The sequence below is a fragment of the Balaenoptera acutorostrata genome, chromosome 16 (genome assembly GCF_949987535.1).
Source record: "Balaenoptera acutorostrata chromosome 16, mBalAcu1.1, whole genome shotgun sequence".
Classification (NCBI taxonomy): Eukaryota; Metazoa; Chordata; class Mammalia; order Artiodactyla; family Balaenopteridae; genus Balaenoptera; species Balaenoptera acutorostrata.
The window spans coordinates 26,451,648-26,465,288 of record NC_080079.1 but is presented as its reverse complement, the minus strand read 5'-3'; the positions used below and the strand labels follow the sequence as shown (position 1 = coordinate 26,465,288).

At 40.3% G+C, this 13,641-nt stretch overlaps 2 protein-coding genes across 3 annotated transcripts in view; one reads left to right on the top strand and one right to left on the bottom strand.

Moving 5' to 3' along the window:
* Window positions 1–1,754, top strand: part of CNNM2 (cyclin and CBS domain divalent metal cation transport mediator 2) — a 150,670-nt gene extending 148,916 nt beyond the window's left edge. Inside the window, exons 9-10 of the transcript XR_009005651.1 lie at window positions 73–217; window positions 1,351–1,754. The gene's annotated coding sequence lies outside the window, so the exon portion shown is untranslated. The remainder of the gene's footprint in view (window positions 1–72; window positions 218–1,350) is intronic.
* Window positions 1,755–4,126: 2,372 nt separating this feature from the next.
* Window positions 4,127–13,641, bottom strand: part of NT5C2 (5'-nucleotidase, cytosolic II) — a 106,655-nt gene continuing 97,140 nt past the window's right edge. For both annotated transcript variants that reach the window (XM_057530879.1, XM_057530880.1), the window contains 9 exons: window positions 12,071–12,154; window positions 11,000–11,041; window positions 9,434–9,541; window positions 9,090–9,156; window positions 8,212–8,382; window positions 6,730–6,781; window positions 6,553–6,613; window positions 6,229–6,405; window positions 4,127–5,620 (listed from right to left, as the gene is read on the bottom strand). In XM_057530879.1, coding sequence (XP_057386862.1) covers window positions 5,381–5,620; window positions 6,229–6,405; window positions 6,553–6,613; window positions 6,730–6,781; window positions 8,212–8,382; window positions 9,090–9,156; window positions 9,434–9,541; window positions 11,000–11,041; window positions 12,071–12,154 — 1,002 coding nt within the window. In that variant the 3' untranslated portion in view covers window positions 4,127–5,380. The remainder of the gene's footprint in view (window positions 5,621–6,228; window positions 6,406–6,552; window positions 6,614–6,729; window positions 6,782–8,211; window positions 8,383–9,089; window positions 9,157–9,433; window positions 9,542–10,999; window positions 11,042–12,070; window positions 12,155–13,641) is intronic.

The following is a 13,641-nucleotide window of genomic DNA, read 5'->3' as shown; positions in this document are numbered from 1 at the left end:
GTTGCCCACACGTCAGTTCATTTCTAAGCTGTATCATGATAAAAGCTCTGGGGTTTCTGTTCCGTCTAACAGATTATGCTCCCCAGCGCCTCTTCTCGACTCAGCACTTCTGAGGACACAGATAGTGATCAGACGGTCTTGTAGAGAAAATGACTGGTACAAACTGAACGACCCTTTTGTAGCCTGGAGTTGATTTCTGAAAGCACACTTTTTGAAGGTAATTCAGTTTAATAGAGAGATGATTCCTTATTAAAGCCAAAAAGTTGAATTACATGAGATGGCTAATAAACGTTGGGCTTCTTTGTATGATTGTTGTATCATTTTCCCTGAGGTCCTCACATCTCTGCTCTTTCAAAAAGTCCCAGAACAAAGCAATGGTTATAGTGCCTCTCTGTGACATTCTGGTGGCATGCCATCTCCCCTGGTAGATGATTGTGAGGCCTAAGGATGCAAGGGGGGGATCGGTAACAGGAGTTCTTTGTCAGAGTGCTTTTCCTGCTAGGGTATGAGTGATTGTGAAGCACCCAAACAGTAGGCCAACACATGGCAGGAATTTTAGACGAAGCCAGCTTCCTTGCCGCAATTCTGCTACATCATTGACTTGAGGGCAGTGGGTCCAAAAATGAAGTTACTTGCTTCAAAATATGTATACCCACAAGTTAAAGATTACCTTTGGTACAAACCCTCTCTCAAAGAGTGGACATTTAATAAACATTTTTCAGTGGTGGGAAGGTTTGCATGACAAGTGCTCTTGCCAAGTATCTCAGGAACTTGTGAGACTTGGAAGGACTATTGCTGTCTTTCATGTGAAGACTGTGCGTGCACTCAGCTGCTTGGGCTCCAGTGTGTATGATGAGGTTTATCTTGGCCTAGACTCTTCAGGCCTCATCTATAGCCCTGGCCAGACATGGCTTTGGAAAGAGCACAATGGGAGAGCAGAGCATTTGGGTGAATATTTGTACCTAATTTGATTCATGAACCAATCTGTCTAACCCATCTTTTTTCTAGTAATAAAATGGAGCAAAGATATTTTATAGGAAGGAACATAAAGGGACCAGACCAAAAACTTTTGTCATTTTAAATTAGAAAATAGATTACTTACACTTGCCGTTAAGAGTCGACAAGCTTGAGATGAGGTGTGTTCAGTCGGGAGGACTTTTTTCTGTTAAAGCTCTTTAGAGGGACTTAACCTATTGTTTTTATTGCATACCTTTGTGGGAACAAGTCAGATAGTTGTGGACTTGGGATGAAGACACCGTGTCTGAGGCCAGGGGAGAAATGGTTGAGATTGCCAGGATAAACAGAAAAGCTGCCTTGTTCATTCTGTAAACCAATGCATTCTCTCCGTAGATGACTTGCTTTCCGCTATTCCTACATGCTCAGCTGTGAGAACAGCGTGCAGTGCCCCTTCTCCGTTCGTGGAGGTGTGAGATGGGACGACGCGGATTCCTGGAAGTCACCGGCTCTGCGTCCCGGCTGCTGTGCACGTGCACGTCCTCCCTGCTCTCTGGTGGCTGTGCACCGGTCTTTTTTTCAAGGCTGCTCAGGTAGCTCCATGGTCTAGATTTCATTCTCAGGGCCTCCCAAAGCTGTGTATCATTTGAAATTGTTCCATTTGAGGAAAAACTTTAAGAATAGCTCTATGCTCTAGTCACCAAGAAAGAATGTCATGAGAAACCTAAGTATTGAGACATAAACTACTGAACTGAGGATCTGGGATTAAGTGTATGGCAATAGCTAGATCATAGTTACCATTTTTCCCACCATCAAAGAAAGGTTAAATAGTTTCCATAACATGGAATGTGGACAAGGCTCCTACTCTTAATGCAGACTTAGATATGCAGTTGTTTGTCTCAGGCTATTTGTGGTGAATAAGCAGAGTATTTTTAAATGCTCTGGCAGCCTTGGAAAAACTGCAGGGCTTTAAAGTTGCTGACAAAATATTTCTTAAATAAATAAATCTGATTTAGGAATATCTAAACATGGACAAAGTACTTTTAAATCTGACATGTCACTGCAAGTGGCTTTTTAAAGTGGTTGCTTAAAAACAATACTAACATGTCTAAAGGATTTGTAGCTCTAAGTTTTTCTGTTAAGACCCACTTTTCCTAAAAGCATCTTAGAAAGGGTATCTTGAAGGGCTTGTTTTCTTATTTTAGGTCTCAACAGAGCTTATGGTAGGAAATTTAAGGTCTGAACAGAACACTAAACTTTCTTGGCTTTAAGTAACTTTTCTAAAATACACCATCTGAGCTTTACCTGACCACCTCTGTAGAGATGAATGCACAGGACAAGGCCTCTTGCAGAGGCTGGGCTGTGGCCTGCTGTGCCTCTGACCGCTGCTGGATATACTAGGGTGCCGGGGGCCTCACAAAGTCTGAAACTAAGTGGTGTTTTCCAAATACCCAGGAAGGAAGTTCCGAAAAGAGTTGGGAGAGCTTCCTCTCAGTCTAAACACCTTAGGGTTTTTTTTTTTTAACGGAAAATTATAATTTTATGTTTCGCTTCCTTAATTATTAGCAACAGAGAGAAACTCATATTCATGTTTTAACAAGTCCAGTTACAGCTGCTCTGAGTCCCTGCCCATGGACCACTTACTTCCCAGCACTCTTCTAACAGGAATAATATGCAGAGAAGCAAAAGCTCTGCTCTGGGCCTTAGACTCTTATGGAATCCTAGCTCTTTAAAATATATTTTGGTGGTCCTGAAGAAAGCTGTAACCAGTAGTGGAATTCTTATTCCAGGTGTGTGCTTTTCACTTCTCAATCTTTGGACCCACTACCAGAGACTCATCTAGTTGAAAAGAAACTCTTAGATAAGATTTTATGTGAATAAAACAAAACAAAAGGGGTGGTAGATTAAAGCAACGTGATCATGTTGGGCCTTGCTCTAACAGGGGAGATATTTAAAGGTACTATTAAGTTAGCCATGTAGTTGTAATAAGTCAGTCAGATATTATTTGGCTTTGGGAATATTGAAGACTGTGTCAAACTGGGCAGCATCTCCATCTTGAATGAGAATAATTAATAGCTGGGGTGATCACAAACATATTTGTGAAAATTTAAAACAGGAGCAGTATCTAGTTGCTATCTGCGATAGCATTTTTTTTTCTATTTATATACTTTGCCTATTTTATTTATTTATTTATTTTGGCTGCGTTGCGTCTTTGTTGCTGCACGTGGGCTTTCTCTAGTTGCGTCGAGTAGGGGCTACTCTTCGTTGTGGTGTGCGGGCTTCTCACTGCAGTGGCTTCTCTTGTTGCAGAGCACGGGCTCTAGGCAAGCGCGGGCGCAGTAGTTGTGGCCCATGAGCTTAGTTGCTCCGTAGGCATGTGGGATCTTCTCAGACCAGGGATCAAACCCATGACCCGTGCACGGGCAGGCGGGTTCTTAACCACTGCACCACCAGGGAAGTCCCTGCAATAGCATTTCTAACCTAATACTTTAAAAGTAGCATAAATTCCTAACAAACAGATAACAGAATGTTGTGACAGTGCAAAGCCCTACACATTGAAAGTGGTGATGTAATATGGCCTTGGCTAAGTTACTGAGCTGTGTTCCCTACCTATAAAATGATTTTTAAAAAAGGGAAAAAAAAAGCCTCACCTCGTAGTCCTGTACCAAAAAACTTTCCATGAAAAAACTGAGGCCTATTTAAGTGCTATAAATTTAGCCATTAATCATGCTAGACTATATTTCCTTTAAGAGAAAGTCAAATTGATATCACTAAGTCAAACCTAAGCCCACGGCCTTCCCTGGTGGCGCAGAGGTTAAGAATCCGCCTGCCAATGCAGGGGTCACGGGTTCAAGCCCTGGTCCGGGAAGATCCCACATGCCGTGGAGCAACTAAGCCCGTGAGCCACAACTACTGAGCCTGTGCTCTAGAGCCCGCTCGCCTAGAGCCTGTGCTCCGCAACAAGAGAAGCCACCTCAGTGAGAGGCCTGTGCACTGCAACGAAGAGTAGCCCCCGCTTGCTGCAACTACAGAAAGCTCATGTGCTGCAACAAATACCCAACACAGCCAAAAACAAATAATTAATTAATTAATTTAAAAAAAACAACAAAAAAACCTAAACCCACTTGAAGACCAGCAGTTACTATAGTTGTGCTACAGGAAGGGGTCAAAGTCAGTATTAGAAATATTATACTTTATTGAATTCTAGAGCAGCTAATCTACCCTCCCGTGTTGACAAATGACAGTAAGAATGGAAGAAACATATGAAGGTTAAAGTAAGAGTCTACACCACTGTGAAAAATGTTGAAACAACTTTCACTGTTCTGGTGAGGCAGTTGTAATACCTTAAAGTAGACAGTGATGATCCATTCTTGTTCTGAACAACAAGAAGAGATTTCACTTGGGATTCTGAAGTGAATTTATCCACGTCGATTGTGCCCTCTGTTTTTGTAAAGGTTCTGGCTTACAAAGCCCTCTTCCCACCCTCTTATGCTTGAATTTGAAATACAGCAAGAGGATACCGAAGGCTGGAATGGGGTGGCATGAGCCACACTATATGGCCCACACTAATGAATTTTACTCCGTTATGGTGTAATATAAGAAGGAGGTTCTCTTCTTTTCGGGTGGCTTGCTCCTTTGTCCTCTTTCAGCTGAATTCTTTCTATAGATTTATCCCAGATGAGAAAAAGACTATGTTTTTGGATAATAAGCATTTTTGCTATCAATCAATCATCAAAAACATGTAGAAGTGGATGAAGACTTCTGCCTCAAAAGGAAATTGCTGCAGTCCATTCCAGACCAGCCCTACAGCAAGTAGAGAACACTTCTGCTAAGCCACTGACAGCAGCCTTACTGGAGTCACTGAGGACACTTAAAAGCTTGTAAAGGAACCTTGACCTTAACAGAAGACTACATTTGATAATGGAAATAATATATTTCTCCACTGATATACAATACTTACGCAATGCACTGAAAAAGATGGATTTTGGAATAAGAGCACAATTTGTACCATAGCAACGTTTCTGGATCACCTCTTCCCATTGTCTTCCTTGCTCCACTCTGAGACCCTTCACCACCCTTAGTGTATCTGGATACACTATGACATACTGATGATGAAACAAGACAAGGAAACAGTGTCACAAGCCACGACGGAGCCAGCTGCATGCAGTTCAGCCCAGCTTTACCCTTACTTTCCTCCAGTACAGACTCCATTACAATTCTGAACCATCTGCAAAGAGTGCAGACACACAAAACTAAAACAAGTATCTCCCTATGATTAGAGTATTTTAAAGTCTTTAGAAACTTTCCGGATGTATCTTTGATGGAGCCCCCCACCCCCCACTAGGACCCCCACAGGGACATCCTTTGCTCCTGTGAGTCCTGACAGAACTTGTTTAATGGGTGCTCAGAGTTTTGATTTTCCTCCTCATTCTTCCTCTTCCTCTTCTTCCTCTTCATCATCATCTTCATCATGGCAATGTGTAATTTCCTGGGGGGCCAGTGGGAAGAGGTTGGGGGGCTTAATCTCACTAATCGACCGTGTCAACTGGTGCCGTTTGTAGTCGGTATCTTTGAAATCCACTGATGTACGGTTCCGGGTTGCAAGGGGGGACTCCATCTCATTGATATCTACATGTGTGTGTTCCACTGTTGACTCATGAGGCATCTACAACAAAGTCAGAGGTTCAGAAAGCAGGCAGAACAAAACAGCTGTCTCCCAGATCCTAATCCCTCTGCCTTTGTTAGATGGCTGTACAGAAGCACCTATGATGGACCAGAGGCCGAGCCAATTCAGATACTGAAGTATCTTCCTAGAACTTCCTAAAGCTGCCTATCCTCTTTTCTCTCCCACTCAAAACTGTGCCCACATTGTATACTATAGCCTGAAACTGGATAAGATGGGAGAGAAGAGATTATTATTTCCTATTTATTTCACAGCAAAAAAGTCTTGAAATATAGATCAGTATTAGAATATAGGAATTTAAAACTACACTTCTCTCATTTAGCACTAATAATAGAGGAAAGTCTTCACCATTCAAACAACTTTTAAACCAAGTCGTTTTCAAAGTAAAGTTAAGCTCTGTAACATTCTATCTTGATCATACTTTCTCAACAACTCCTTTTTGTGCAACCATGTAACCTGGCTATGGGCTTTGCACATTAGAAAGAAATGATCTAAACTTTCCTGTGCCATGCCAGATGGCTAGTGGCAGATCTTGGCCTTAACAGCATTATCTTAACTGCAAATAGTAGCCTTAGGGCTATATAACTCACCAAGACGTGGGCAGCTCTGAAGAGGTAGCTGAACGGGTAATACAGCAGATTAATGAAAGATGCTGCATAGAGATCAGCATAGCGCATCACCTGACTGGCAAAGAGGGTCTGCCGGGAGCCACTGCGAAACAGGCTTCCCATCATCCCGTAGCACATGTCCATGTCATGAGTTACTTTCTAAAGCAAAGAACAAGATTAAGGCTCAGCTCATTCGATAACTATTTACTGAACACTGGCTATGTGCCACTCCCTGTATAATATCAGAAATACAGAAATCACTTAAAGTTTATTTTCGAAGTTTTCTCCCAAATCCCATTTGGATACCTTAATACGTCTCTGGATGGAGCTAATGTCTGGGCGCTCATTGCTGCTGCTGTCAAGGTGCCTGGAGACAAGAAAAATCCAGTGAAAATCTCCAGAAAGGAAGTCTCTTACATCTAAGTGACTCCTGAAGAGGTAGATGGTTTTTAGGGAAGAAATTTTTAGGGTTAGGAAACTTACTTGTAGAGTTCAGCCAAGAAAATATCCAAGCTCTGAAGCTCTTCGAAAAGTGCTAAAGTTTGGAAGAAAAAGGAAAATGTTTTAAGTAAATCAAAAAGCATCTAGTTTTTAACTGTTGCTACAACTAAAGTAAAAGGTTGCAGATATGACTGAAAAGTAAAGCCATAGGTGAGTGTGTAAAATGACTTCCTTCCACCACCTTCGGGAAAACCCACTGACACTGCTTGGAATCTGGCAGCAGATGACGCCAGCATTTCCTCTTTAACTGCCTTTCCTCCTACTTAAAACCACCCGCTACATACAACTTTCCTAACTGGATGCTGATTCTGAGCTTATAAAGTACCAATTCATACCCCATCTCAGGTGTGTCAGCAAAGCAAGTGTTAACAGTTCCATCTTTAGATAAAAGAATGAGTCACAAGTCCAGAAAACAGAACCAAATCAACTAGATTTCTAAAATTCTATAGGTGGAAAGTAGAAAATGTAGATGAAAGGCTAGCCAGAAAATCCCACCAAGAAGTACAAACAATAGCAACAGCCACTATACGTTGCATGCTTTCTGTGTGTTCTAGCCTTTCTCAACCTGGGTTCCCCAACGAGAATCAAGCCATGATGTATCCAACGTATATAACAAATCTTCTTTATCTACCATCTTTGGGAGAACCGAGAGTCATTCAAATCATTTTTGTCTGTTCTGTGGTTCAGATGAGGAGCCTCGGTTGAGAAGGGTTGTTACTTCTATCTCCTTTATGCAGGCATTGCCTCAGATAAGTCTCAGCAGCTTTATGAGAGTAGGTGTTACCCTCATTTTCACATTTGAGGTACTAAGGCACAGGGTGTTTCAGTAACCTGCCTGAGGGCTGAAGATAGTAAGTGGTGGAGCCAGGGTCACTACCTACCTGAGGCAGGACCTTCCACCACACTGTGAGCGATGCTAGCTAGGACTGGCTGGAGAACTTGCGTGTGTCAAACCTCTTTACATAACTAGGGTCAAAGCTCAATTCAGTGCAGAGTGTATAGCTCAGTTCAGAGAATGCCTCATTCTCTACTTCTCAGAAGAGCAAATAAAAAAAATACCAGGTGATCAGCACTCAGAGCCATCAATGCCCCAGAATCACAGCTATGAGCTGGTAGCAGAGAGACTGGAAGGAGCAGGCATGGCTGAACAAATAAGGGACTGCAGAGGTAAGCAGCGTCCACTTTCCGCTGCTACTGTAACATAACTCAGACCAGTAATATTCTAAACTTTAAAGGGATTCAAGAAGAAGGCTGAACAAGATAACCTCTCAAAATTCTGGACTTCTGTGAAATATCTGGCTATAGGAGAAGGAGGTATCCAAATATAAGGCCCCATCTTTTGACCACCTCTGACCCCCTGCATACAAAGTAATGGTTCATCAAAGAGGATTGATTCATAGCTGGCCATTCTGATATAAACTAGCTATGTCAAAGATTTATAAAGTAAGAATAATGGCTCCTTACAACTCTTATCAGTCCAGACATGCAGCTCCTGTGCAAGTTCAGGAATCACCAAAAAAGTTCGCCACCCTTGCCGTTTCTTTGATTTTAAAATGTCCCCAAAAATGTGATCTCCAATATATAAAATGTCTTTGCCCTTGGCTCCCAACAGATCACAGATTGTATCAGATGAACCTGAAACAATGGAACAAACAATGAGAAAACAATAAATGTCTCCATATTAAAAACCAGCGTTCCAAGTACTATAACCATTAAATACAGATTAATTTTATTCTTTTAACTATGTGAGGAACACACCAAAAAAAGGGCGCACCTTTCTTAAAGACAAAGACTCGCCATTGTCTTTTTTCATCAACCTTTTTAGTGCCTCTAAGACAAGGCCTTTAGCTCCACTATGCTCACCAGAGCTCTTGATCACCAAACCCAAGAGCAACAAATCTACACGTCTCAGCTTTAGGGAACATTACCACTGCCATTTCTCATCACAGATCTGCCATTAGGTTGGCTTTGTTCCACTGCTTCTCATTCCAACAAAATACACATTTGTGTCCACAGGGGCTCCTAAAAACCCCTAGAGGACCCCTTGGGAACCACCCGACATGATTCCAGACACTGAGAAAATGCCTCAAATAGGCAAAAGGAGGATTGGAAAAAACTGATCCTTTTAGTGAAAATCAAAGGTTCACTAGGACATACCACTTCTCAAAACCTTTCTCCCTGACTCCTGTTGTATTAGTAGGTGATTGAAGTGTTTACCATCAGGAGACGATATCTTTAGAATTCTAAAGAGTATATGTGGCACTGTGCCAGGAGGACACCAAAGTTTTCACATGAGGTCTGAACAAAGACTTACACTAAATAAAGGGAAGTCTGTGACTCACCCCCAGAGTAGACAATGCCATGCTGTAAGGGGCCCGTGTAGGTACCAATCTTCAGCTTGCCAGTTTTCTGTGGGAAAAGAATATGGACTTTGTAATGCTTTATCCTTCTATCACAATCTCCACCCAAAACGCTACTTGGCTAGGCAGCCAAATGAATGTCACTTTTGAATTATATTCATTTGAATTATTCTGCTATATCGATTAAGACCAAACTCTTAGATTAACTTCAAAAGAGAGATATAGCTAATAAGTTAAAAATACCTGTTTCCTTAGGGGGAGTAGGAGTGGGGAAAGGAGGAACATGAAGGGTAATTGCTCGCAGATAGACCTTCCTCTCAACTTACAGTATCCACCTGACGCAGTACTGTGCCTTCTCCAAAAAAGAGTGGTTTCCGTGCGTCCACCAAGATCAGGTCAAAGTAGGACTGCCATGGTCGGTGGGAGCTCCCAGGCTGATAAGGGAGAAACAGCAAAAGCCAAAACATCACTCCTAACCTGAAAGCACTCATGTTTCATCTCAATCAGATGAAAGGAATGTAGAAATACTAAGTATAACCAGAAAATCCCACTATTTTATTAAAAACATATTGTGGCTTATTATAAGCCACATCCTTTTGGAAGCAGGCAAAGTAAAAATATAAATAATGACTCTAACCTCTATATTTTAAATCGTTTCACCTACTTATTAATTTATTTCAAGCAATATAATGTATGAAAGAAAGTGTGCTCACACTCTAAAAATGGGCTATAAGAGGCTCAAAGGGGCTAAGGAGAGTTGCAAAACAAATATGTAAGAGACAGATTAAGAAAGAGGCAGATTAGCATCAGAACTGAAGTATACAACTGACGTGGAACTATTATTAGCAGATTTCATCGGTTATGTTCTCAGAATGATGGTTTCAGGTACACACTGGTCTTTGGCTTATATGGCAGGCTAATCAGCACTAATGTAGAAGGTATGCCCCTTAACATTACTTCCATCCTGAACTGGAACCATGGCATTAACCTTTTAAGGTCAAGCCAAAGAGCACTGCCATTACTCTGTTTTTAGGTGATCTCAAAACAGTTATTCATGACATTTATTCAAAGTCTAGTGACTAAATTGCAATGAGTATTCCTTAAATCTAAATATGGCCATACTACAGGAATGAAGACTTCTCTGCTAAGTATCAAGGTTAGCTGTTCTTTTGGCACAGAACTCAGCAATAACTAACAGCAGAATCTAGACGTTTGCAAGAATATATACATTTTCTCTCTTTTAATTACATTATCTTCTTCAACCTGAAAATTCCTTTATTTGCCACACAAATGTAAATTCTGTATAGAATTTCTTGGGCATAAAAATTATTCTGATCCCATCCTACTAAATACCACATGAATCTCTTTTATTTCTGTCTACCAAGTTTTCAAACTGCTAGCAACTTTAAATTACACTAGCGCCTGGCATTACTTTTTTTTTTTTTAATATTTATTTATTTATTTTTGGCTGCACTGGGTCTTCGTTGCTGTGCACAGGCTTTCTCTAGTTGCAGGAAGAGGGGGCTACTCTTTGCTGTGGTGCACAGGCTTCTCATTGCCATGGCTTCTCTTTTTGCAGAGCATGGGCTCTAGGTGCGCGGGCTTCAGTAGTTGTGGCGCACGGGCTCTAGAGCGCAGGCCCAGTAGCTGTGGCGCATGGGCTTAGCTGCTCCGCGGCATGTGGGATCTTCCCGGACCAGGGCTTGAACCCATGTCGCCTGCATTGGCAGGCGAATTCTTAACCACTGCGCCACCAGGGAAGCCCGACATTACTTCTAATATTAATGAAGATTTCTGGATGGCTCCTGACCAATTCCTTACCCTCAACATTCCAGGATATTAAATGCATTCATTGTTACTAAAGCAACAGTCTATTAAGTTACATAGAGTACCTTGGGGCCATGTGGGAAATCAAACAGGTAAGTCATAATTTTCTGGAAAAAAAAAAATCCAACATAAGGTCCATATACTACTTCTGCAAGAGATATATGACACCTAAATAAATCACACACAAGCTTTTTATAAGACATGTCTTTTTCAATACAAGATTCATCACATTCTTGTTTCCTCTAAAGTTTATGAAATCATGTCAGTGGAAGCCAGAAATGAATGCTTCATCATAGCAAACAAACGCAATCTTCTGACATTCTCAGTAGAACACAGACTTCTAGATTTTTTTGTACAGATTCACATCCACATATTCCTATCCAGTTCTCCTAGTGGACTGGAACACATATTTGGAGGTAAGGGGTATCTGAGATAAGGGTGTAGAGATAACTAATGACTCACATGGAAAGAATATACCTTGGCCCTTTTACTACTGTTCCTAGACCAACCAAGCCAACTTACTTGCTTACTTCAAATCACCAAATTTCAAAATCAACATTTTACATAAAGAGGATTGGGGAGTGCTGAGCTTCTTGCTAGTACTGGGAACTTGTAACTGTCTTAGCAAAAGTAACATGATAAGGAGTTAAATCATTTTTTTCTATATGCTTTAATCATGGCAAATTTTTTTTTTAAGTTAAGAGGTAGTAAATTTTGACGGCTAAGAGTCAAAACATCTTAGCACCATCTATTTCTGTCTGGCTCCCCAACAGCAGGGAGGGCACATATGTACACATGTGCAATAATAAAGGGTGTAACTTCTCACGTTTTAGAAATGAAGCACAAAGAGACAACGAAGACATTTTAATCAGCACGAATGTTTTAAATAACCCCAAAGAGAAAACCTTCAAGTAGCCAATTGTAATCAGGGAAAATAGTCAAAAGAAATACTTAGAAAAATTTGAGAACCACTCTGATGTATGCTATATATTTTTGCTTTTTTCATTCTGCTTTCAAAATGAAATGGCAATAAAATACCCTCACTTAATAAACTATCTTCCTCATTATAGTCACAGTTCTTCAGTCCTAAATAATTCCTTTGTATAAATAAACAAATATGAATATTAAGCACTTACATCTGTGTATTTATAGTCACTGTTGGTGGCAAGAAATACTTTCCCTACTTCATTCATCCGGCTTAGAAGCAAAGGCAGTTTTCCCTGAAATATAATTATGATGATGAGTGAAACACTAAAACACACAGATATTCCTCCACTTATGTTGGGGTTATGTCCCGATAATACACCAAACATGACAGCTAGCCAAGCCTACCTTAAACGTGCTGAGAACAAACACTGGCCTACAGTTGGGCAAAATCATCGAACACAAAGCCTATTTTATAATAAAGTGGTTGAATATCTCATGTAATTTATTGAATACTGTACTGAAAGTGAAAAGTAGAATGGATGTTATCAGTTGTCTACCCCCGTGATTGCACGGCTGACTGGGAGCTGTAGCTCACTGCTGCTGCCCAGCATCACGAGAGTATCGTAGGGCGTATCACTAGCCTGGGAAAAGATCAAAATTCAAAATTCCACATACAGTTTCTACTGAATGTGTATTGCTTTCACACCATCGTAAAGTCAAAAAATCTTAAGTTGGGGACCATCTGTATATATTCATTTACACTGTGGAGTAGTTAGACACTGGACTTTTGTCCACTGAAATAGGAATAGGGGATGCCCTTTAAGGGATGGTTGGTTGGTTGGTTGGTTGGTTTCAGAATTTTGCATTTAGAAGACCACATTGTAACTGCATGAATTAAGTATCATATATGTAGTGTATACATGGTGTATATATAATAGATTTATATATAAAATATATAAATGATTATATGCCTATTAAAAACATATCTCTAACTTCCTCATTATGTCTGCCTCAGGAAAGAGTTTAAATTACCTTGTAATCTCTAAAAGTAAGTGAATTAAGTGTGTTAGAGATGAGGATAAGCTGATTTTTAAACATCATCAGCTAAATACTCTATGGAGAGTATTAGATACGGCTTCACTGTGTATACTTTTATTTTATGAAATACCTTGCAGAAATGACATGACGTGTCATGATGCAACCTAGAAATGTCCAGACCCACCTGCAGATACATGAGGAAATTCTAACTCCTGATGTGACCAGAAAGAAAAACAGCCTTTCCTTCTCTCACAGTAAATAGCTTCCTTCACTTAAATCCTCCTGAACCCCTCAGTGTTCTTTCTTGAAACAACAATCATGGGAGTGGGAGTGGACGGGAAATAGGAGGTACAAAGAATGAAAACAATAAGAAATCTTTACCAAAGAACTTTGAGAAAATAATTGCATTCTACTTTTACTCTGTAAGAAAAGGAAGAAGTATCTCATCTCAGTGCTGTGTGTGTCTGTGTGTACTTTTTTATTTTGAAATAATTTCAGACTTACAGAAAAGTTGTGAAAATAGTACAGAGGGTTTCTATATATTCTTTATCCAGCTTCCCTCAATATTAACATCTTAACCCCAGTATAATGATCAAAACTAAGAAATTAACATTGGCACAATGCTTTTAACTAAACTACAGATATTTAAATATTTTATTAGGTTTTCCACTAATGTCTTTTGAAGTATTTTAAAGCTTTCCTCATTATTCCTTGTTGATAGGTTAAAGACAATTTAAATAAC